The sequence below is a fragment of the Numida meleagris genome, chromosome 21 (assembly GCF_002078875.1).
Source record: "Numida meleagris isolate 19003 breed g44 Domestic line chromosome 21, NumMel1.0, whole genome shotgun sequence".
Classification (NCBI taxonomy): Eukaryota; Metazoa; Chordata; class Aves; order Galliformes; family Numididae; genus Numida; species Numida meleagris.
In genome coordinates, this window is record NC_034429.1 from 4484754 (window position 1) to 4507873 (window position 23120).

At 61.4% G+C, this 23120-nt stretch overlaps 4 protein-coding genes across 11 annotated transcripts in view; 1 reads left to right on the forward strand and 3 right to left on the reverse strand.

The window, feature by feature from the left end:
* On the reverse strand, positions 15 to 8991 carry GPAT2 (glycerol-3-phosphate acyltransferase 2, mitochondrial). 3 transcript variants are annotated; one of them, XM_021375046.1, is made up of 24 exons: positions 8886 to 8989; positions 8044 to 8086; positions 7111 to 7155; positions 6775 to 6914; positions 6477 to 6590; positions 6328 to 6401; positions 5043 to 5153; positions 4673 to 4801; positions 3753 to 3852; positions 3546 to 3682; positions 3277 to 3376; positions 2829 to 3035; positions 2633 to 2743; positions 2292 to 2374; positions 2096 to 2208; positions 1851 to 1921; positions 1483 to 1747; positions 1264 to 1412; positions 1103 to 1180; positions 836 to 961; positions 623 to 743; positions 383 to 436; positions 231 to 286; positions 15 to 156 (listed from the first exon to the last, which is right to left on the reverse strand). In XM_021375046.1, the coding sequence occupies exons 4-24, from the start codon at positions 6781 to 6783 to the stop codon at positions 40 to 42; spliced, it is 2325 nt and encodes a 774-aa protein (XP_021230721.1). In that variant the 5' UTR covers positions 6784 to 6914; positions 7111 to 7155; positions 8044 to 8086; positions 8886 to 8989; the 3' UTR covers positions 15 to 39. The 3 variants fall into 3 exon arrangements, with proteins under 3 accessions (XP_021230721.1, XP_021230723.1, XP_021230722.1); XM_021375048.1 differs by having other exon boundaries at positions 2633 to 2740; positions 8886 to 8988; XM_021375047.1 differs by having other exon boundaries at positions 40 to 156; positions 7111 to 7206; positions 8886 to 8991.
* Positions 11709 to 13925, reverse strand: ADRA2B (adrenoceptor alpha 2B). The gene is made up of 2 exons (XM_021374904.1): positions 13474 to 13925; positions 11709 to 13215 (listed from the first exon to the last, which is right to left on the reverse strand). Exon 2 carries the CDS (start codon positions 13160 to 13162, stop codon positions 12035 to 12037), a length of 1128 nt encoding a protein of 375 aa, XP_021230579.1. The 5' UTR covers positions 13163 to 13215; positions 13474 to 13925; the 3' UTR covers positions 11709 to 12034.
* Positions 14080 to 20733, reverse strand: ELMOD3 (ELMO domain containing 3). Of its 6 annotated transcripts, XM_021374898.1 has the most exons (10): positions 20351 to 20476; positions 19787 to 19868; positions 19488 to 19550; positions 19091 to 19182; positions 18779 to 18902; positions 17762 to 17884; positions 16751 to 16881; positions 16073 to 16149; positions 15803 to 15930; positions 14083 to 15001 (listed from the first exon to the last, which is right to left on the reverse strand). In XM_021374898.1, the coding sequence occupies exons 2-10, from the start codon at positions 19863 to 19865 to the stop codon at positions 14796 to 14798; spliced, it is 1023 nt and encodes a 340-aa protein (XP_021230573.1). In that variant the 5' UTR covers positions 19866 to 19868; positions 20351 to 20476; the 3' UTR covers positions 14083 to 14795. The 6 variants fall into 6 exon arrangements, with proteins under 6 accessions (XP_021230570.1, XP_021230568.1, XP_021230571.1 ...); XM_021374895.1 differs by lacking the exon at positions 19787 to 19868 and having other exon boundaries at positions 14080 to 15001; positions 19091 to 19217; positions 20351 to 20733; XM_021374893.1 differs by lacking the exon at positions 19787 to 19868 and having other exon boundaries at positions 14080 to 15001; positions 18779 to 18947; positions 19091 to 19217; positions 20351 to 20733.
* RETSAT (retinol saturase) overlaps positions 20597 to 23120 on the forward strand; it is a 6691-nt gene continuing 4167 nt past the window's right edge. Inside the window, exons 1-4 of the mRNA XM_021374892.1 lie at positions 20597 to 20795; positions 21158 to 21340; positions 21829 to 22070; positions 22763 to 22964. Of these exons, the coding sequence (XP_021230567.1) occupies positions 20630 to 20795; positions 21158 to 21340; positions 21829 to 22070; positions 22763 to 22964 (793 nt within the window). The 5' untranslated portion in view covers positions 20597 to 20629. The remainder of the gene's footprint in view (positions 20796 to 21157; positions 21341 to 21828; positions 22071 to 22762; positions 22965 to 23120) is intronic.

Here is a 23120-nt window from a genome sequence, read left to right on the forward strand (position 1 = left end):
TCCCTCTGTGCCGGGTTTATTGCTCTCCAGGATGGGTGGCTACAGCTGCATGAACTGCTCAAGGAAGGCTCGCAGCTTTCCCCGGCCCTCGCTGGAGCAGAAAGGCTGTGCGAGGTGCAGAAGGGGCCCCGAGGGGCTCGGCGTCTCCTCCAGCACCTGGGGAGGGACGGGGGTGTCACCTGCGAGGCTGCTGATGGGGATGGGGGCAGAGCTCCCCTGCCCACGCTTACCCCTATGTTCTTGAAGCTCTGCAGCGTGCTCAGCGCCAGGTTCCACATGGGGCACTCTGGAATGAGAGAAATCCCCAAAGGTGCCCCCAAGCACTGTTCCACCCACAGCCCAGCCGGGGCAGGGGGACCCCCAACATCATGCCCCCACTCACCCAGACCATCCTCCTCCGCCAGGAACTGCTGCAGTGCGCCTGCACATGTTGCTTCTGAAGGGGGAGCAGGGTCAGCATTGGGGCCACCCCACCCCGTGGCACCACAGCCCCCTCCAGCTTCAGCACAGAGTTGGGGTTATGAGTGTGAGTGCCACATGCGTGCCTCAGTCTCCCCCCAGATCTGAGTGGGGCTGGTGTGGGGACAGAATGGGTGGCCCTAGCTCCTGCGGGGGGTCCTACCAGGCTGGGGCCAGCTGTGTTGCTCCAGGAAAGCCACCGCTCGCACATAGGTCACCAGCACAGGCTTGAGGAGGTGACAGAAGAAGAGGAGCAAGCCTGGTGAGTCTTTGGGCTCACGGATCTGGAGAGGGGAGAGCCAGATGTTCAATGAGTTTGTTCAGCCTCGGTGCCCCACGGCACCCTGTGGCCACAGAGCAGGGAGTCCCTGCATACCCTGAAGCAGCGTTTGTGGTGGCAGTCATCACTGTCACTGTCGCTGTCGCTGAAGTCCAGGTTGCTCCAGTGCTCTGTCCTGCTGAGTCGCCATGAGGGCACATCGCAGAGATAGTGCTCGCCCTCCTGTAGAGCAAAGCTTTGGGCTGGCACCGCGTGTTCCCATCCCGTCAGCTCTCCCCAGAGCAAACTCCCGATCCAGGGGGAGCAGTGGACTCTTGCCGCGGTCCCTTATTCCCTTCTCAACCAGGACTGCAGGGCACCCACCTCTTCAGCTTCCAGCAGCCCGCACAGCGTGAGCTTGTCCAAGACGTCCTGGCTGTGGCAGTCGAGGGGCTGGCAGGGCTGCAGGGAGGAGAAGGGGATGGCAAGGAGCCAGCCAGCCTCCTCCACGTGCCATCGGCGGCCCTCACGCCACCTGCACCTACCTTCAGCCCCAGCAAGCTGGGGGGCAGCAGCTGCAGCAGTGCCAGGATCTTGCGGTGCAGCTCATCCTCACTGAAGATGATGCTGGAGGGGCAGGGAGCCTCCCCCACAAAGGGCAGCATCTCCACCAGCAAGGCACGAATGGCGCAGGCTGTGGGCACAGCATGGTGAGCAGCGTCACTGCTACCCAGAGCAGGGACCCCCAGCGCCGCACCACTCACCTCCCACCGCCTCACTGCCGAAGACGGGCACGAGTTGGATACTTTGGCGGCTCAGCTCCCACCGCGTCTCTGCCGAGTCCTTGACAACCACCAGGACATCGCCGAGGGGTGCGAGGTGGTAGAGGGTGACGTGGGCTCTGAGCAGGCCCAGGCTGTGCAGCACCAGGGCACGGAGCTGCCCCGAGAAGCTCACATCGTGCTGCCGCAGCAGCGTCTCCTCCAACAGCCACGCAAAGTCCGCCATGAGCTGGGAGAGCTGCACGCACTGTGGGAAGAAGGGGCTGAGCTGGGCGGGAGCTACAAGGGGCAGGCCTCAAAGCTTCTCCAGCTGCTGAAAAAGCTGGAAACGCCAAAGGGCTCTGCCTCACCTTGCGGTGCTTGTGCAGCAGCAGCGCAGACGTGATCCCCACGGCCGTGACGGCGGAGCAGGCAATGGCATCTGCAAGGAGCGAGAGGCACTCGGCTGTCTGTGCTCTGTTTCCAGTGCAGGTGCTGCCACACAGCAGCCACGCATGGGAATAAGTGGTAACAGCAGCACAGCTGCTGTTGGTCACGGAGGGAGGGGGGTCAAGCAGTCCTGAGAATTCCCATGCCCCCCTGCAAAGCCCCATACCACTCAGAGCATGCAGGCCCATCTTGGTCACCATCATTTCCTCTTCTGCCTTCGAGCTGGTTGTCACTCTGTGCTCCTGATCCTCTGCCCTGCTGTAATCCAGCTGGCTGGAGCTGTAGGAAATAGGGTGAGAGGTGAGAAAGTGAGGCTGGGAACAGGCACTGGGGGCAAGGCACTGCCCCCCCCCCCGGCTTACGGCATGCCGAGGATGGTAGGCAGCAACTCCTCCAGCGGCTTCCCCATGCTGCTCCAGCAGAGGAGTTTTTTTGCCACAAACTCCTGGAGAGGAGGACAGAGCCTGTGAATGCCCACAGCTGACTCTTTGCTTTCAGTCCCTCCAAGAGCTGCCGCAGTGAGCCCCCAAGCCATGGGCTCACAGGATCTCTGCAAATCTCCCCAACACCCCGAGCCCCTCTGTACAACCCCACAAGGCTCACGTAGCCCAGAGCATTGCTGCAGCACATCTTCCAGGGCTGGGCTGGGTCCTGGGAGCCAGCTCTACCAGGGGAGCCCCAGCTGAAGCCCACACCACTGTACCTGCAAGGAGAAGGGCTGGGCCAAGTCCACGCGGGCACAGCCGAAGCGTCGGCACAGGGCTTGGCACGCAGCCCAGAGGCAGCCCCCAAGGCCAAGGGGCTGAGCACTCTGCTAGGGGAAGAGGGAGGGAAGTGTTAATGGAAGGTGACAGAAGGGATGCCCTCCCCCCCCAGCTGGGTGCTGTGTGCAGCCTCACCACTCCATCCCTGCAGAATCCGTCCGGGGTCCGGTCATAGGCAATGCCCACGGGGATGAGGAGTATGTCAGGCACAACACCATCCCGCACGGCGCGGTAAAGCGGGGCCAGCCACACGCAGGCAGGGCCAGAGAGGTGCCACGGGGCATGGGGCTCCTCCAGGAAGACCACCAGAGGCTGTCGGCTCCTCAGCACCTCCTCGACGTACTGGAGCAGAGGGGTGAAGCTGGGGGTGAGCTGCCACCACCCATCACTGGGAGTCTAACATGGCCTGGCAGCTTTGCATTTCTGCCTGTGAGCCCAAGATGCCTTCACTGAGTGCCTTAGAAGCTCAGGGAGGGGTTCACCTCTTATGGCAGGGGTTGGAACTGGATGATCTTAAACCCATTCTGTGATTCTGATTCCCATCCCAGCATGCTTACCCCATCCATGCTGGGGTAAGACTTACCGAGGCCAGCACAGCTGCCAGGAGCTCTCCGTCCTGGGTGCTCGATGCCTGCTCCACCCTCGGGGGCAGGAACACTGCTCCCAGGCAGCCAAGCAAGGTCCTGTGGGGGAAGAAACCACCATGGGTGCCCACTCTGCACAAGACCATGTCCCCGCTGCCAACCCTATGCCCTTCCCAATCCCTAGCCCAGCTTGGTGTGTACAACTGCATTCACCCTGTGTGGGAAAGCAGCCACGTGCCAGGCTGAGAGAGGATTCCCTGTGCCTTACCGGAGGAGAGGGCTGCAGGTCAAGTCACCCACCATCACCCTGGGCACCCCCAGGCCCTGGGAGAAGAGAAGGAAGGAGAGGAGCAGCCCATCCAGCTGGGACTTGTGGGTGGAGAGGAAAACCAGCGGCACGCCAGGCTGTGGGGATGGAGGACATGGTGAGAGCTCGGCACTGCATTGTGCCAGGAGCGGGGGTCAGGTTTCTCACCGTCCTGGCAGCCCTCAGCACCATCTCCAGCTGCCCCCGGTGCAGCTGCACGCTGAGAAAGAGGTGGCTCAGGAAGCGGAGCAGGGTCCAGCTGCACAGCCTGTGGGGTGGAGCAGCACAGAACAGGGGTGAGCAGCTCTACGGGGCCGTGGATTGCACCCAAAGCCCCCCAAAACCTTGGACAGGCAATGAGACAGCACCCAGGCACCAGCCAGGGCCGTGGGCACTTCCTTCCCCCATCACTGCACCGCCTCCTGCCTCAGTTTCCCCATCCAAGCACCAAATGGGGCTGTGCAAGATGGCTCGCTGTACAGCATCAACTCCTCGTCTTGCTGCTCAGCTCCCATGAAGCAAATAAACAGCTTTCTTGTAAATTAAGTTAAAACATTAAAGACTGGATGTGACAAGACCACCCCCTCTCCCCCCAGCAACAAAAGCTCAAGTCAATTACCCCTACATCTCCCCGTCCTCCCGCACGCCGCTTACGGGAAGGATCTGAATGCTTTTATCCCCTGGGTAATTTCTTCCCTTTAAATACTTCAGACTGCTCAGAGGGTTCTTTTATTACAGCTCAATCAGACAAGCAATTAGGCTACAATGCAACCTTTAATTGCCAATTTCTCAATGACAGGAGGTAAAAAGGAAAAGAAAAAAAAAAAAGAAGAGCATAGAAAGAAAAATTTCCTTTTGCTTTGCTTTGCTGTCCATCCCCCCACTATGGCTTTTTTCCCCCCTCTTTGCCACTCTGGTGTCGCTGTGTGGAGGGGAAAATATCCCCACGGGGATGTGCGAGGAGCAAAGCCCTGTGCACGGGGCTCTGCACAAGCTGAAGGCTGAAAGAGAGTGGGGCTGGGAATGCCCCATCTGGGAGCTGGGACCCCCAACCCGGGGCTGGGCAACACCGCGGGTCCTGCACCCACCTGAGCATGGGAAGGCAGAGCGGGGCCTGGATCCCAGCCAGGATCCTGAGGACTTTCTCCTTCCAGTGCTGCTGGAACTTGCTGTTCCCTCTGCAGCCACATGCCTGGCTGGCAGCAACGTCCTGCACCCTGCAGGGACATGAGGTGGGAGCAAAGGGTTAACGCGTTTTTCAGGAAAAAAAAAAAAAAAAAAGCCAGCTATGGATTACAGTAATTACAATGTACTGGCTGCCAACCCAGTGCTGTATAATTAGCAGTGACAAGGGTGGAGGTGACAGGTGCCTGATGAGGCCACGTCACCCAGCGCCGAGCAGCACGGAGCAGCCCCCGCGCGAGGACCAAAGGGGAGCAGGCAGCTGTCCCCACACACCTCTTGCTGCTGCAGACTCTCTCCGGGAGGTCCCTGGGGGTGTTGGCGAGCACTTTCCAGCCACATACAGCCAGGACACAGCAGATCTGTCGCACCAGCCAGCCCCGGTACCTGGGTGAGGAGAGGGAGCGGTGAGCGCAGCGAACTCCTGCAGGGTGCTGGCACTGCCTCAGCCTCCCGCACACATGCTCTTGGCAAGCATTTGAGGCTCTGGTTCCCATCTTACAGCTGGGGAAACGTGCTGGGAACATGCTGGTGGCTTCGGGCTGCGAGGGAAGCTCTCCAGGCACCATGGAGCCTCCCCAAAGCTGCTGCTGCCAGCGACAGCCCGCTCAGCACACAGCCCCTGCCAGCAGCAGCGATGCTCCATCCCAAGCTGGGCACTTCCCCAAATGTGCCCCACATCCAAGCTAGACAAGCACCAACGGGCCAGAGAGGGGTGAAACTGAGGTTTTAAGCTTTGCAGTGCACAGGAAGCCGGTGCGAGGCGCTCAGGCAGCAACGCAGGGACTGATACCTCTGTCTGTCTGCTCTCGCTCCCAGCCTCCCATCTCCAGCCTCTCTTCAGCATCCCGCAGCTCCTGAGGCGCTCTGAGCGGAGATGAATTATTCAAAGAGTTTGAAAGCTGGGAGCTGGGATATTTCAAGCAGAAGGGAGCGTCGTGACCCGATTTGGAAAAAAAACGCAGCGCAAAACTGCCAAACCACCAGGGACTGCTCCGAAAAGGAGAGGAACCAGAGAAGTCCGGCACCTCCAAAATCAGCTAACTGCAGGAGAGCGGCTCCTGGGCAGCCACGTCAGCTCCTCAGCTCCGTGGGGAGGATGCACACAGGGGCTGGGAGCGAGCTGCCCCTGCATGCGTGAGCTCTTCCCCGTGCCGGAGCCTGAAGGGAGAACACAAACACCCCCTGCCCCTTCTCAGGCTCTTCCCAACAGCTTGAAGAGTCCAAGTGTTGTCTTCTGAAGTCACAAACCCTTGACTCTGGGCTGGCTGCCCCTCCAGGCCACGAGGGTGACAGTAAGCGCAAGAACAGACCAAGCCCTTTCCTCTCTGCTGTCATTAGCGCTCTGCACTTGGAGATGCGGCTTCCATTCAGAAAATAATTAGCATGACTGCTTTCTGGACTAATTAGCGAGCAAGCGTGACAGAGAGACATCCCCACGCTCCAGTGCCGCAGAGGAACTTATTTCCACCAGGATTCAGACAAAGAAAGAACAAAACCTGGAACAAGTGCTTTGCTCAGCTCTCCCAGCACAGGGCTCTGACGTGAGCCCTGACCTCACCTGGTGTCCTCCTCCGTCACCCAGGTGACACTGCGGAAGCCAAGGGAGGAGAGGTGCGCATGGTAGAAGCCATCCTGGGAGCAGAGCGAGGAGGACAGGGTTGGCTTTGGCTGGAGGAGGCAACAGCCCTCGGCCAAACCTGGGCTTACCCAGCTCCTAGGGGTGCAGGCCTGGCAGCAGCGCCCCGTGAGCGGCCGGTACCAGTACCGAGAGGGCATGAAAACTTCCACTCTTCGCCCCGAGTCAGAGAACCAGGCCTTCATCTGAAAAGAAGCAGAAAGAGAAGGGGAGGGAGGGATGGCACAAGACATCCTTTGCCTGGAAATACCAAGTGTGGCCGAATGGTCCCTGAAATGCACTCGCACTGGGGAGAGGGGAAGCCCCGCTGCTGGGCTCACTGGGGAGAAACGAAGGTGCTGTGTGCTGCTGCCAACCTCCCGGGCTCACCGTGGACATCCGTGTGCCACCGTCAGCGCAGGAGCGTGGGGACCCAGATGGGGCAGGACCAGCAGCACCCTGGGGTGCTCACCGCACGCTGCTGGGAGCGAGCCCTTGGAGACACGTCCGGCACGGCCCGCCAAGCTCAGCTGGGGAGACAGAGGCAGAGAGAGCTGGGGCGCATGGGGATGTGCACCTTGTCCCCGTCCCACAGCACAGAGAGCATGAGAGAGCCAGGAGGCCTCTCCCTCCATAACCGGGATGGGGGGGCAATGGAGTGGCAGCAGAATGGGACCCACAGGGTGTAGGAAGGAGGTGCTGAGCCCCACTCCCCACTGCAGGTACCTGAAGGAAGGGAGCTGCTCCTGGGTGGGGAGATGAGTTGTTCTCCTGCAGAGGGAAAGGAGGGGGGAAAAAACAGCAACCAACGCGCCAAAAGCCCTCGGGAAAAGAATTTCTTCTTTGTAAGACAGCTCCGGCACGGCTGCAATTGACTTTTCCCTCCCACACCCTCCTCCCCCAAGCAAGTTGATGCCAATCTCCACCCAAAAACCCCATGGCCTCCCCGAGATGCAGAGATCCCATCCCCTCCGTCCCCGGGAGGGTCGGGGGCGCTCGGAGCGGTGTTGATTTCCACCGTGCCCAAACCCAACCCCACGACGACGGCCCCAAGGGCAGCAGGGCTGGGGGGGTCAGGCAGCAAGTCCAGCCCAGCATCCCACTGCTGCTCCTGGAAATCCCCCAACACTGGGAGACCCGCTGCCGCCAGCCAAAGCATCTCCCTGGTTAAAAAAACATGGCAGGAAAATCAACCACTGCGGCCGCTCGCTGCCCATGAGGCGCACGGGTGCCAGGAGGTGCAGGGTGATGGCCCAGGGCCGCTCACATGCCCAAAAACAAACCCCTGTACTGGAGCTGGCACAGCCAGCGGAGGCTGCAAACACTCCTTCCCCCGCTTCGCTCTGGAGCGGAGATTTTAAAGTCATTTTATTCCAAGAATCAGCACTCAGTGAGGCTTCTCCTGGCAGCCGCCGGCACGCGAGCGCTTGCTCACGCGGAAAAACAACCTGTTTGTCAAATGCAGCGGGGGAAAAAGGAGGAAACTGGGCTGGTGTCAGAGCATGCTGGGCCACCTGGGCACATGAGGGGGACCCACGGGGGACCTCAGCCAGGTACATGACCCTGGGTACATGGAGGTGCAGGGAATGGGGCCAATGCTGTCGGTCACCACATCCCTGCCGCAGGGACAGCCCGTCCTTGTGCCGCGGGGACACTCACCTGCAGCCGCGCTGTGCCAGCGGGGGGGTCCCGTGCCCTGCAGCTGGGGGAGAGATGAAGGAAGCAGTCAGATGGGGTCGGTCCTGAGGAGGGGGCTGCTGGCACGGGGCACCCCCATGGTCCCACTGATCCCCCTGGGCAGTGTGGGGCACAGGGCCTCAAGGGGGTCCCCCCCCACACAGGCTCCTACCCCTTCATGGGCCCACGGGGTCTTGTGGGTTTGGAAACCCACCCCACATGGGTCCCAAAGGGCTTTGGTTGGGGGTCCCACCCTACACGGGTCCCTTCCACCCCACACAGGCCCCACAGGACCATGTGGGAGGAAGGGATCCTAACAGGCCCCAGAGGGCCTTGCTCAGAGGGGATCGGCCCCACATGGGTCTCACGGGTCCCACGGGCCCCACAAGGCCTTGAGCAGGGACCTCACCCACACTGGCCCCACACAGGTCTCATAGAGGCCCTGCTCCTACAGGCCCCACACAGGTGTCACAGTGGCCCGACACAGGCTCCACACGTCCCATAGAGGCCGCATGCAGGCCCCACAACGACCCCACACAGAGGCCCCAGAACGACTGCACGCAGGCCCCTCACATCTCCCACGCAGCCCCACACAGGCCCCATGCAGGTCCCACTCATACAGGCCCCACGCAGGCCCCCTTATGCAAGCCACCACACAGGCCCCACGCAGGTCTCATGTGGGCCTCACACAGGCCCCACACACAGGCCCCACACATGTCCCATACAGGCCCCGCAACGACCCAACTCAGGCCCCACGCAGGTCTCACAGAGGTCCCACACAGAGGCCCCATACAAGCCCCACACCGACCCCACGCCGGCCCCACCTCGGCACAGCCCGGCGCTGCCGCCCCGCTCCGCCCCCACTCGGCCTTCCCGCCTCGCGCCGACCCCCGGGCGCTGTGCGGGAGGCGGCACGTGGAGGGGGGGCGGGATGAGAAGGAGAAAAGGGAGAAAAATAAAAGTAAAGAGACAGAGAATCGCCTTCCCCTGCAGGGCTGTGGGGCCGGGCCGGGGCTCTGCGCTGCTCCGTACTCAGCCCCTTCCTCTGCATTTTCCTCTTTTTTTTTTGGCTCTCTCTTCTCTTGGCCTTTTCTCTCTTTTTTCTCCCCTTTTCCCCCATGCCCAACTCCATAGCATCATGCTCACCCCAAGAGGATCGTGCCCAACCCCACAGGATCATTCCCATCTCCATAGGATGTTGCCAACCCCACAGGACAACGCCCAACCCCATAGGACAATTTCCATCCCCATTAGACCATGCCCAACCCCATAGGACCATGCCCAACCCCATAGGACTGTGCCCAGCCCTATAGGACCATTTCCATCCCCATATAATGATACCAAACCCCATAGGACCATTTCCAACCCCGTAGGATAATGCTCATCCCAATAGGACCATGCCCAGCACTATAGGACCATTTCCCACTCCCACTGGAATCATTCCCATAGGATCATGCCCAACCCCATAGCACCATGCCCAGCCCCACTGGATGGTGCCCAGACCTATAGACCATTGCCATTCACATAGAACCATGCCCAACCCTATAGCCCCATTCCCATCCCCATAGGATGTTGCCAACCCCACAGGACCATACCCATCCCCATAAGACCATGCCCAGCCTTATAGGCCATTCCCATGCCTTCAGGATGTTGCCAACCCCACAAGACCATTCCCATCCCATTTCAGCTGCGAGCGAACACAGCTCCATCCCCTGGAGCCCCAGGGCCACAGGCTGAGCCCTGGCTGCAGCTCATCGCACCCCACATCCCCCCAGGGTTTTTATGATCTTCAATCTTTGGGATTTTTTAAAAAACACCTATGAATTTTACGTGGTCTCTTTTTGCAGCAAACCCGGCTTAGGGGGATTTCAGTGAGTCACCATGACAACCCGGTGCTGTTCTGGGGAAATTACTGGGGAGAGGAGGGCTGTGAGTGCTGGGGAGTGGGGAGGGGACAGGGTAAAGGGGCAGTGATGAGGCAGGGTAGCATTGGTTCCATGTGCAGGTCACAGGACAATGCCCAGCCCCATAGGACCATGTTCAACCCCACAGAAATATGCCCAGCCCTATAGGACCATTCCCATCCCCATAGGATGCTGCCAAACTCACAGGACCATGTCCAACCCCATACGACCATGCCCAGCCCTGTAGGCCCATTCTCATCCCCATAGGATGTTGCCAACCCAATAGGACCATTCCCATCCCCAGAGGACAATGCCAAACCCCATAGAACCACTCCCAGCCCTATAGGACCATGCTTGACCCCACAGGACCATGCCCAACCCCATAGGACAATGGCCAACCCCATAGGACCACTCTCAGCCGTATAGAACCATGCCCAACCCCACAGGATCTTTCCCACCACGCAGGGCCATGCCCAGCCCCACAGCCCCCGTTGATATGGGTTGTGGGGAGCCAATGGGAGGGGCCATGGGGAGTGCTGGAAGGAGCCCAGCGTCTCAGCACGCAGCAGCCGCGGTCGCACGCCCTCTCCCATGCAGCCACCACCCCAGCACTGTCCCCGCGCGCTGGGTCGGGCTGATGGCCGATTTGAGATGGGGAGGAAAGTGTCCAAGCTGGGAAAAGGCTTCCCAAAGAGCTCAGCCCGGCTTTGGGGCGACCAGAGGCCACGTCCCTGGTGGGACAGGGAGGTGGCGGAGGGCCAGCACTGCTCTGCCACCACAGGAGCAAGATGTCCCCAGCTCTGTCCCATGGGGCTGAGCTCAGTGTATGCGGCCCCATGTCCTCTGCTTGTCCCCGGCCTCGTGCAGGGGGACCAGGCTGAGAGGGAGGTGGCTGAGGAGGGCCTTGGTTGCTTGGGAATGTGTGGGTCAGGGGTACCATGCAGCATCGTGAGCAGCCCCAGAGGCCAGGGGCAGTGTGGGAAACACATCCCACATAGGGCCCACAGAGCCCATAGGGCCTTGGGGGGATCCCACCCCACATGGGGCTCCTTCCCCTCCTTTAGGCCCACCGAGCTGAGGAGGTTTGGGAGTTTGGGATCCCACTGCCGTGGGGCACAGCGTGCCATGGTGAGCCATGATACACCAGCACGGGTCGTGATGTGGGGCCGCAGTGCCCCACTGTGGGTCACCATACATGGCCATCATTCACCATACACTGCCACAAGTCAATCACGATCCACCGCTGCCATAAGACAAGACCCACCGGTGTGGGTCGCGGGGCACCGTCAGGCGATGGTGTGGGTCACAGCACACTGCTATGGGGTACAATACACCATCCTGAGCCACAACACCCCAGTGTGCATCACATCACACCACCAGAAGTCGGCTCCCCATGGGCACAGCTCATGAACACTCCCTGACCAGGACTGGGCAGCACAACCCCATATCAGACACCGGAGAATCCCCTCCCCATCAGCGCACGGCTTTGTCTCCATTGCAGTTCAGCGTCCTCAGGGCCGTGCCCCGCGGGAGGGAATCATTCTCTTGGGGGGGGGGGCAAGGGGGGGTGGTGTTTTTCTAATCATTTTCCTGCCATAAATAACCGACCCCGTGCAAACATTCTGTTCCCGCATTCCTCCGGCTGTTGCCTGCAACCCATGGCTGCGGAAATGGCTCTGCCCCACGGCTGCCCCCAGCCCCACGAGTCCCCTCCGCGCTGGGGAGAAGACAGCGAGATGGTTCCTCTGACTACAAAATACCTTTTATTGTTAAAAGGCGGCGGCCGCCAGGACACCCGGGACGTGGGGAAGGTGGGGAGAATGGGGAAATCGCCCCTGATTTCTTGGGGGGCACCGCGCGTGGGGTGGGGAGGAACGTTGCCCCCCAAATGCAGTCCCCGCGCATCGCTGCTCATGGGACGGGGACACGTGGGGCTGCGTGTGCCCCAAACCTGCAGGGCGGCAGAGAAACGGGGGAGGAGAAAAAAGGGAGAAACGGGGAGGAAAAGGGGAAAGGAGCAGCGGGCAGCACAGGGAGGGGCCGCAGAGCCAGCGGGGGAGCCGAGCCCCTCACCACGCCGTGCGGGCGCCGCGGCGGCAGAGGATGCGGCGGAAGGCCCTGCGGAAGTCGCGGTTGAAGGCGGTGTAGATGACGGGGTTGAGCGAGCTGTTGCAGTACCCGATCCAGAAGAAGAACTGGAAGACGCCGTCGGGCACCTTGCAGCGCCGCGGGCAGACGGCGCCCAGGCTGTAGAGGAAGAAGAAGGGGAACCAGCAGAGCACGAAGACGCCGATGACCACGGCCAACACGAAGGTGAAGCGCTTCTCCCGGTTCGCCTGCGCCTTCCTCCGCCACGGTGCGGGGCTCAGCGCCGGCGCCAGCACCACGCGCCCCGTCCCCGTGGCCACCGTGTCCCGGGGCCGCCCCGATGGCCGTGGGGACCCTCCTGGGGCGGCCGCCGGCTCGTCGGAGCCCAGCAGCGAGGTCCTGTCCGCGGGGAGGGGACGGGGGCCCGGGGCGTCCCCGGGGGCAGCACGTGCGGCGCTGGGGGTCGGGGGGCTGGGGGCAGCGGGGGGCTGGCGGCGGTGCCGGCGCCGGGCGATCAGGTAGATGCGCAGGTAGACGAGGATCATGATGAGGCACGGCGCGAAGAAGGAGCCGACGCTGGAGGAGAGGATGTACCAGGCCTCCTCGTTCAGCTTGCACTGCGGCCGCCCGCCCGGCGCCGCCTTCTTCTCACCCTTGTAGACCAGCGGCGGCAGCGAGATGGCGGCGGCGATGCTCCAGACGATGCCGATGCTGCACTTGACGCGGCGCGGCGTGCGCTTGGCGTTGTACTCCACGGCGCGGCTGACGGACCAGTAGCGGTCCAGGCTGATGGCGCAGAGGTGGACGATGGAGGAGGTGCAGAAGAGCACGTCCAGCGCCAGGTAGATCTCGCACCACGCCTTCTGGAAGTACCAGTAGCCCAGCAGCTCGTTGGCCAACGAGAAGGGGATGATGAGGACGGCCACCAGGATGTCGGCGGCCGCCAGCGACACCAGGAAGAGGTTCTGGGGCGCCCGCAGCGAGCGGCTGGTCAGCACGGCCAGGATCACCAGCGTGTTGCCCGCGATGGTGAAGAGCACCAGGAAGGTGATGGCGGCGGCGATGGCGGCGGTGGCCTGCACCGAGTAACCGCCCGCGGGGCTCTGCATGGCGAGGGAGGGCGGCCCGGCCGCGGGGACCGGCTGGTGGCACTCAGCATCCCCTGGGGGGACAGGGGATGGGGTGGGAAGACGGGGCGGCGGAGGGCAGGGGGACGGGGGTCCCGATGGGCATGGTGCTGCCGGGCTGTCTGCACCCTAACCCTAACCCTGAACCCTAACCCTAATCCTAACCCTGCACCCTAACCCCAACCTCAACCCGAACCCTGCCCCCCAATCCTAACCCCAATCCCAGCCCCAGCCCCGCACCCTGCCCGCGGGTCTCTGGCTGTTCCCCCGTCCCCACCCGCCGCTCCCGTTACCGGTGCCGGTGCCGCCGGGCTCTGCTCCTCCCGGCGCCGCCTCCCCGGGTTTTATCGGGGACGGGAGGGCTCTGAGCTGCCCCCGCCCCCGGGGCGGACCCGGGGACACGCGGAGGGACCGGGAGCCGCGGGCGGACCGGCGGCACTTCGGGACCGGCTGCGTCCCGGTAGGTAGCTGCGCGTCCCCTCCTGGCACCCGTGCCCCCCCGCCCCCTTCTCACCGCCCCCAGCTCTGTCATCCTCGCTCCAGGACCTACACGACGCACCCGCACCCCCATCCCTTTGCCAGCACGTGTCCCTCGGACCGCCCCCCAGCACCCAAACCCCCTTGGGGGACCCCGAGCCACTATTCTCCGCTGTCCTGAGCCCCCTGAGCTCAGCCACCTCCAGGGATGCTGACCCCAAACCTGTGCTCACCCGTCTCCATGACAGACCCAGGGATGCTGCAGGGGCTGCCTCCAGCACAGCCCCATGCTGAGATGTGGGGTGAGAAAGGGAGAAACTGAGGCACAGCGAGGACCCAGCCCCCTGCCCTGCCCCACCTCGCCCCCAGCCCAGCCAGGGAAACCGCCAGCAAGCCCACACCAGGAAGCTCTGAACGCCAAGGAGTGTTTTTTCCCTTTTAACAGCTTATTTTGGTACATCCATGCACAGTCACACCCTGGGGGGGGAGGGGGCAAGGAGGGCTCCCCAGAAGAGGAGCTGCTGCCCACCCCAACCGCAGCCATGGGTCTGTGCTGGCACTACCAGCACCACAGGACAATAAGGAGCTCTAACCCAAAGCTTCATGTTTCACACCTCTCCACGTGCTCCGGAGCACTGAGCCCTGCAGCAGGGAGAGCTCCCTCCCACCTGTGGCTTCCCACCTGCACTTCCAGCCTGCTCGGCCCAGAGCAGCCCCAGTCCCTCCACTGGGGTAAGGACGGGCAGCGCCGCACATCTGAGACAGCAGGGCAGGTGTGGAGCCCAGCCCAAGGCTGGTGGCTAACAAAACCCAGCTGGTTTTTTTCCTCCTACGCCAACAGATTTCAAATGACAGACCCATCTAGGCTGGAAAATGCTCCAGCGAACACCGGGTCTGACCCATCAGCCTGACTACCTCTACGTGGAAAGGGTCGAAGGCTGCGGTTTGTGCCTGCAGCTCCGAGCGACGCCAGCAAACTGCAGCCAGGATGCTAGGGGAGGCAGGGAAGGACACAGCCACCCTGCCTGCAAAATGTGCCCTCTGCAGCGCCCTGCTGAATGCCCGGGTCTCCAGCTCTCCTCCCAGCGCCATCGCGTGCTGCAAACCCACGCGGCGCTGAGCCCCTCAGGAGCTGATTTCAGATCAGCCGTGCCTCTCCCTCCAGCTCAACCTGTAGGTCACAAATGCCCGTGAAGTTTATCTCTTCACCAGCCTGGCTGCTGCTGATGGACGGAGGGGACGGCCGCTGGATGCCGTCTGCTGCGGACACCGGGCTTCTGCTCACGTAGGTCTCCAAGGATTTCAGGAGCTGCTTCGGTTTCTTTTTGGTGGAGAACTCCAACTCTGGAAAGGTCAAAGAGAAACATGAAAACAGTGAGGTTGGGATGGTGTCAGGGATGCACGCTCCTGTGTAAAGCATTCCCCAAATACTGACAAGCTTTGTATCTTCAGTCCCAGCGTATCACTGTATCCCCTCCTGGAAAGCTCACAGTTATGTCTGCTCACAGAGAGGGATGAGAGCACAAAAGGCTGCTTGTCACCCCCCAGCGGAGCTCAGCAACATAGCCCCGACCACCGCAGCACCCACAGCAGACCCCGAGGGAGGGGAAGCCCCAGAGCTGCTGGGGACGGAGGACAAAGCTTGGCACAGCAGATGGACCCCAATTTACGAGGGAGCCATTAGCACACACCCAAGCAGCTCTGTTTACATCAGGGCCGTCTCCTCCAGAGTAAACATCCCCGCTGTTTAATGTAGTGCTTACTGCTCCACTTAGGTAGCGTGCTGCAAACAGAGCTTATGCAACCATGTGCCATGCTACGTCAGCGAGCTGTGAGAACCAGAGCGTGGTCTGGCACCCAAAGGCACCAACTGTATCCTCTGAACACAGCAGGGGCTGGTCTGTAATATTGGAGATGTCAAAAGGGGGAAGAAAACCAACACGGGGCACTAAGGTCATTGTCACAGCTGTGGGAAACCTCCGTGTGCAGATGAAGGGCAAGTGGCCAGGGCTGTCTGTGCAGCCCATCCCTTTGGGTTCATCTCTGCAGGACACTGCAGCGTGTACCAGACACACCGGGCTCCTTCCCTAAGCCTCAGGCTGCTTTCTCAGCTGGGAACAGGGGGCAAAGCGTGGGGCAACGCACCCTTCAGGAGAAAGCCAGAGTCAGCGATGGTCTTGTGCTGCGACTTCCAGACCCGGTAGAGCTGCAGGAACGCCGCCGCGTACAGGTCGTTCAGCACGGCAATGACTTGCTGCCTGCGGTTGCACTCTCTGGATGGGGGCAGAGGGCTCAGCCAGCGCTGCCCCCCACCCCAGCGCACCCCAGGGAAGCGTTTTGCTCCAAAGGACTGAGCAGGGCTGCTCCTCCTGCCCGGCAGCCCCAGCGCACAGCCCTTGGCTGCTCACACCTCACCTGGAGAGACACTCCTCCCTCAGGGCCTGCAGCACGAGGCGGGTGATGTTCACGGACATGATGGAGAAAGGGAAATTCTGCAAGAGAACTGGCTTTGCATCAGCTCTGCTGGAAGGGGGCTCTTCTCTTCCAGCACTGAGGTGCCCAAGCACCCCCGGCCCCGTTATGCTGCATCTGCATGACACCAAACCAGTGCTGAGAGGGTGCAGGCAACAGATTCAGGGATCAGGATAGTAATACTATGAGTATGGGCTCAGATGGACGTTATACCTCCAGCCAAGCTCCCATCCAGGCTTAAGAAATAAGCTTAAGATGCAAGCTTAATATCGGCATCTCAAGTTAAAAACACGTTTGATCCAGGGAAGCTCTCTTCACTGAAATCTTATTCCCAGAAGAAAGCCAACACAGGGGGTTTGGCTTTGGCTCTTATCAGCACTTCTCAGCTCTTCAGGGCCCACCTTCCTCACCACCTGACCAGTGGGAGGAGGACCACGCAGCCATCCAAGCTGCTCTGGCTGATGGAGAAATTACTGCCGAACTGCCACCAAGCAAAAAGCAAAATGCCAAGCCCTGACTCCGAAGAGCAGCAGGTTTTCATTGCTTACCTTTCCCTAAGCTTTAGAAATAAATAGGTAAATACCACTGGAAAGGGCAAGCAAAGGAGGAGGAAGGACATGCCTGTGTCTCATGCTGGGAGAGCCTGAAAATCTCTAGAGCTAGAGGCAGCATCTGTGAGTCCATTACGAAGTACAGCATTTGCATCAAGCCCAGCATCCCCGTCCCTCGCAGGTCGGTCCCTGGATCTGCACCTGGAAAGCAAAGGCAGTCTGATGAGCCTGACACCTCCCCGCCTTCCTGGGCCGCCTGCACACAGCCCTGGCATTTCACGAGCAATGGAACCACAATGATTCTCCTCGGGAATGGCTTCCTGGGGGAAGGCTTTTTGGGAATTGGCCTAACAGGCACCGAACTGGTGCCACGGCCTCTTTCATGTGGGCATTGACAGACATTTGCTCTCTCACCCACACTCCTATTTCCATCACATCTCTAAGAATTAGTAGCTTCAAGCTCTACCTACCCCAAGGCTGAAGCCCCAAACCAGTTGTGTACTCAATGCTATAGAGGAGAGGGAGTCATTCACCTTCTGCTGAGGGTTTCAGCCTTCATTACGAACTGGCCTATTAACTCCAGTCAGGCAGACTGAAAACTCGGATGAAGTCGCATTTGACAAGGCACAGACAGCTTTAATCACGCTGTTTTCATTACCCAGCACTGGCTGAAAGCAACCTGTGACACAACCCCAGTGCCAGAGCCCTGACCAGAGCTTCACTAATAAACCAGCCCTCCAGAAACGCCTCATTAGCTGCAGCGATCGCTTGCTAATGAAGAACATTAACAGCCCCAGAAAAGCAGCTACAGCAGCTACTTCTGTGGCACCAGCTAGATAGAGGTAACTGTGCCAGGGGCAGCAGCTGGCACTGGGCAAACCAGGTCAGATGTTGTCCCACCTGTGACATCCGTCCGGGACAGCAGCAGCCATAAACCTGCTCCAAAACAACAGCAGGAACAGCAGCTGCATAAAGGGAGAGGGAAGGAGCACGGCTCCGGATCCCACCTCTGGAGGAGGGAATGGGACCACCAAGTGCTCTCTGGGCAGAGGTTTGCTCTTGAGGTCTCTCCATGCTGTACCTTGAAAGCCAAGCTCCTCCCAGTGCGCACCATAGCGTGGGCATCCCAGGCGGGAGCAGGTCAGCTTCTTGTAGATGGTCTGCAGGATTCTCATGTGCACTGCTTGGTTGTCATCCAAGCCACCTGGAAGAGGAAAGACACCGAGCAGGCTGCTGCACGCAGCTGCCACCAGGGGGACGTGGTGGGACAGCAACCACCACCAGCTGCAGGGTGAAGTGGAGGCCAGCTGGGAACAAAATCCCACAGAAAACTGCCTAAGGCAACAAGGATAATGTCCTCCCCACGTTTATCCTGCAGGAACAGTGAATGGAGGGAGAAAACAACGCACAAGAGGTGCAGAAACATAATACAGTGTATTGTATGAGTGCTGGGGTGCTACGTAACTCCAACATCATGAGAAATCTTGCTGGCTGAGGCAGCACTGCCTGAGGAACCTGCACCAACTACAAACCACAGGCAAAGGTGAGGATTTCTCCTTGTACCAATGTGCTCAGCACGAGCAACCCTCCATGGGACAGCCAGACCCAAAGGCTGTGCTGGATGCAGAGTGAGAAGAGGAGCCAGGGCACTACGAACACTGCCCAAGGAACCTGCTTTAGCAGTGGAGCTGTGCTGGTTGATCTCCTGAAGTCCCTTCCAACCCCTATGATTCTGTGATTCACACTTCATTTGCTTTGGTCACTGAGCAAGGAAGGGCCATGCAGCCCCTGCCCGGCATTGTGCAGCTCCCTTGCTGGAGGCAGACAAGTGGAAGAGCTGCTGTGGTAGAGGGGGTCAGGAGATCTGTTCCCCCCCCCCCCCCATCAGCACACATCAGTGTGTCAGTAAAGGAGACAAGAAGCACATCCTCTGGGACAAGCACACTGCCACAGGTAAAGAACGCAGATCATGCTGCGCCCAAGACCCCCTGAGCTGCTCCACATGAATCTCGTGTAGGAGCAGCGGTGCTCAGTGTGACACTGGTGGGGACAACAGCACACGTATGGCTGTGTTTGGGGGACAGGACGGGACACTCACACTGAGCAATGGCGAGAGCCAGGTCCCGCTCACCCTGCAGCTGCTGCTGGAGCCGGGGGGGCCCGAAGAGGAAGTGAAGCAGAGCAGCCAGGCCCTGCCTGCGCACTGTTGCTTGGATCTTCTTCTGTGGAGAGGAGAACAGGCAAAGAAATGAGGGTGCACCGGTCCCCTGGGAGAAAAGCCAGCAGGTGAGCTGGGAGGGAATGGATTGCACAGAGCGTGGCTAAGGGAAGGCAGAAGCAATGGGAAAGAGGAGCACAAGGCAGGGAACGACTCTGGAGCAAAGGATGGAGCCACTGGCCCCGCACATACCCTGCACTCAGAGAGGTCTGTGGTCTGGAAGAACTGCAGCGCTTCGTTGAAGGATATGAGGGGCACAGGACCAGCTGACCTCCCCAGCAGCACTGCAGAATGGCACAGGGAAGCGTCAGCCCTGCATCTGTTCCAGGGCAATCAGTGCCAGAACCAGCTCTGCCCAACCCCAGAGCAGCAGCTGCGTCCTGGGGAGCCCCTGTGCTGCTCTAAACACCTTGGTGCTGCAGTAACACCAAGGCTTGCGATGGTGGGGAATGAAGAGAGCCTGCAGCCCACTCCTTCTCCTCCCAGCCCTTCCGCCCTTTTCCCAGCTCTCCTCCACCACCCCAGCCATGCCACTCCCCAGCCCCTCTGTGAGCTGTGCCCTCATCCCACACACTTCTGGGACCTGTACCTGACTGGATATCCTCCACCGCCTCCCACTCCTCCTGGGCGTACCGCTGCTCCGCGCTGATCCCTGCCAAGGGAAGCATATGCTGGAAGCAAGAGCTGGTTAAGAACCCAAGGGGGTCACCTGCCCCCTACAGCCTTTATCAGGACACTTCAGAGGCGTCCCCCGCCCTGCATGCCATAATGAAACCCAACAATCCCTACCCCAACACCTACAGGAGGCTGGGAGGCCTCAGGGCTGGGATCTCAGCCAAGAAAACCAGCACACTGCCCCGTGCCGCTCCCAGGCCCCGTGCTGCTCACCCCTGACATGCATGGGAAGGGGCTCAGGGGGTAGCGGGGGCTCCTCGGGCTGTGTGGCGTCCGCTGGGTGGGCACTCATGGCCTGTGGGGGGAAGGTGGTGCCGGTCAGTGGGGGTCACTAGGGGTCCTCAAGGGTCCCCAAAGGCCCCTAAGGTGGCCTAAGTGGTCGCAATGGTTTCCAAGGTGGCCTACAGGGGCCCAAATGTCCCCAGGGGTCCCCAGGGTGGCCTGAGAGGTCCCCAGAGGGGCCTAAGGGGGTCCCAAAGCGGCCTAAGAGACCCTCAAGGGGTTGCAAAGAGTCCTCAGTGTGGCCTACGGGATCCCCAGAAATCCCCAGGGTGGTCTGGGGGGTCCTCAAGGGTGTCCAAAGGGTCCCCAGTGCAGCCTAGGAGGTCTCCACGTGGCTTAAGGGGTCCCCAAGGGGGTCCCAAGGGCCCTGCCCGCCCCCCGTTGGCCTCTACCCCGTAACCTCGGCCCCAGATCCTTGCCCCGTGTACCCCAGCCGCCCCGCAACACGCTCCCGCCGCCGCTGCCCCCGGCCCTGCCCTCTGACCCCGCGCCCACCGGAAGCGGCGGCGGGACCTCCCGGCCGCGACCCTCCCGGCCGCCCCGCAGTGCGCAGGCGCTGCCGCGCTGCCTGCCGGGAGCCGTAGTCCTGGGAGCCACGGGGAGCGGCGCGGGACTGCAGCACCCGGCATGCACCGCGCGGGCGGGGCAAGGGAGGGGGCGGGGCTTGGTGTAGATGGGCGGGGTTTGGCCGAGGGGGCGGGACGGGGGCGGGGCCAATCGAAGGGGGCGGGCTCGTGCGGACCGGAGCGGCACAGAGCAGCCCGGGGCAGCGCCATGGGGCTGTACGCGGTGCTCGCCCTCCTCCTCCTCGTCCTCGCCGTCCTCACCTTGTGTCGCTGGGTCGGGTCCCGCGGCCCCAACCCCTTCGCTGTCGATACCCGGCGCCCGCCGGCTCCGCTGATCACCGATAAGGCGGTTCGTCGGAACGTGCTGAAAGCAGGTACCCCCATCCCCGTACCCCCACCCCCAGGTGCTCCCCGGAATGCCCCGGGACCCCCATCCTCGAGATACCCCGAAGACCCCCATACTTCCCCGGGGTTCTCCAGGTGCCCCGTCCCTATTCTCCCCCGGGATGCCTCGGCACCCCCATCCCCATATCCCCCCGTGGGCCCCGTGCCCCCCAGGAGTGCCTCATCCCCGCCCATACAGCCCCCGCGTGCCCCATCCCTGCACTCCCCCCGGAAACCCTGGGATCCCCACTCCCAGAGCACCCCATCTCCACGACATCGCCGCACCGACAACATTTCGGGTGCCACCCCCACCGAGCTGACCCCCCGCACTGAGGACCCCCCCATCCCGCAGTTTTCTCTCCAGAAAAAGTCCCGGCGGAGCTCGATGCCATCGTCATCGGCAGCGGCATCGGGGGGCTGGCGGCGGCCGTGCTGCTGGCCAAGGTGGGCCGGCGGGTGCTGGTGCTGGAGCAGCACGGCAGGCTGGGGGGCTGCTGCCATGCCTTCAGCGAGAAGGGCTTCGAGTTCGACACCGGTACGTGCGGGCACGGGGAGGGCTGCGGGCTGCGACCCAAACCTTTTAGAAGAGGAAGGGGCTGGCAGGCATAGCGTCGCACCGGTGGGATGAGCGGGGGCAGAGGGTAGAGCTGCCTTTGCCCCGGAATCCTCTTTCTGGAGGAGGACGCGGTAGCGCTGCCCATTGCGGTGCTGCCGTTGTGGTGTGCCCCACCGGTGTGCGGCGGGGATGGGCCCAGACCCCACAGCATCCCCTGCACAGGCAGAGCTCCGGGTGCCCCTCGCCCCGTGCACGCTTAATTATTTACAGCAGCGCAGCGCGGGGTTGTATTAACGAGTACCCACACTCCTAATATGCAGTGCTGAGCAGGTGGGGTTCCTTCAGAGCGTGGACTCTGCTCCTGGCGTGGGGAGCTGGGGGGGGGGGGGTTCCGTGGGACTGCGGTGGAGGAAGAACCAGCATCCCCAAGTGCCACGCACACAGCGAAACGCGGCGTTTCTCCGCAGGGATCCACTACGTGGGGCAGCTGCACGACGGCTCGCTGTGGCGCTTCCTGGTGGACCAGCTGACGGACGGGCAGCTGGAGTGGGCTCCCATGCCGCCCAGCTTCGACGCCGTGGTGCTGGGTGAGCCCGGCCGTGACAAAGCCATCCACCTCTGCACCGGGACCAGGGGTTACTTCGAGCGGCTGAAGGAGCAGTTCCCCGGCGAGGAAGCCGCCATCGATGAGTTCAAGCGGCTGGTGAAGGTAACAGCACTTGGCTCTGCTCCTGGGCTCACGTGCTCCTTTTTAGGGGGGGAGATTCCTGCCCTGTGCCAGCCCGGCTGTTTGGCAGAGGCACAGCGCGGCCGCGTTGCACAACTGCCCCAGTGCAGCGGGACGGAGCTCAAAACCTGCGTTTTCTGCCTCAAAACCCCCATGTTGCACCCGGAGCTTCTAACCCTGCTCAGGGGGTGCCCTTAAGCCACTCAGCTGTGCTCTGAGTGGGGCACGAGGGATGAGGTGCGCAGAGCCCTGCAGCCCCGATGGCTGCGGGACGGTGCTCCGGGACCTCCCGGGTAATCACAATTAACGGCATGTGGGGTTAAAGTTGGATTTGTGCTCTGCCACCCCTGGGAAACAGGGCTTCACCCTAGCAGTGTTTCGTGGTGTTGGGTTCTCCCCTCCCCAGGATGCTGCAGATTCTCCTCGCTGCCTCTCCACATCGCTAAGCAGCAAATAAAGGGAAAAATCCCATTTTGCATCCATCCCCCGGCTGCTTGCAGCCTCCCCCGCAGCAGGGGGGTGCCCAAAGGTCCCCAGGGGGGTCCCAAGGTGGCCTAGGGGTCCCTGAAATGGCTTAAAGGATCCTCAAAAGTCCCCAGGGGTTCTCAAGGTGATCCCAGGAGTCCCTAAGGGTCCCCCCAGTGGGCTCTGTGCATTGCCCTCCTCTTTTGCAGAGCGTCACCAAAGGGCTCTGGATTCTGGGCGTGCTGAAAATGCTGCCGCTGCCGCTGGTGCGGCTGCTGAGCCGCTCGGGGCTGCTGTCCCTGCTCAGCCCCTTCTGCCGGATGACCTTGCGTAGTGTCAAGGACGTGGTCGATGGCCTCACCACCAACGCCAAGCTCAGGGCCGTGTTCAGCTACATCTTCCCCACCTACGGTACAGGCACTCTAGAGCAAAGTTGGACTTTTTAAGAACAAAAGCAAAAGTCGTCTTCTCCTCCCCTTTCCCTTCTTTTCCCCTTTCCCTTCTTTTCCCCTTTCCCTTCTTTTCCCCTTTCCCTTCTTTTCCCCTTTCCCTTCTTTTCCCCTTTCC

Coding starts and splice junctions, on each gene's coding strand:
- GPAT2 (XM_021375046.1), bottom strand. Junction 3,853..4,672: donor CTCTGCCTTCCCATGCTCAG/GTGGGTGCAGGA, acceptor TCCACCCCACAG/GCTGTGCAGCTGGACCCTGC. Junction 2,744..2,828: donor GATTCTGCAGGGATGGAGTG/GTGAGGCTGCAC, acceptor CTCTTCCCCTAG/CAGAGTGCTCAGCCCCTTGG.
- ADRA2B (XM_021374904.1), bottom strand. CDS start 13,162: ATGCAGAGCCCCGCGGGCGGTTACTCGGTGCAGGCCACCGCCGCCATC.
- ELMOD3 (XM_021374893.1), bottom strand. CDS start 20,631: ATGGCGCTGCCCCGGGCTGCTCTGTGCCGCTCCGGTCCGCACGAGCCC. Junction 16,882..17,761: donor GGAGGAGCTTGGCTTTCAAG/GTACAGCATGGA, acceptor TTTGCTTTCCAG/GTGCAGATCCAGGGACCGAC. Junction 16,150..16,750: donor TCTCCCAGCATGAGACACAG/GCATGTCCTTCC, acceptor GTTCTCTTGCAG/AATTTCCCTTTCTCCATCAT.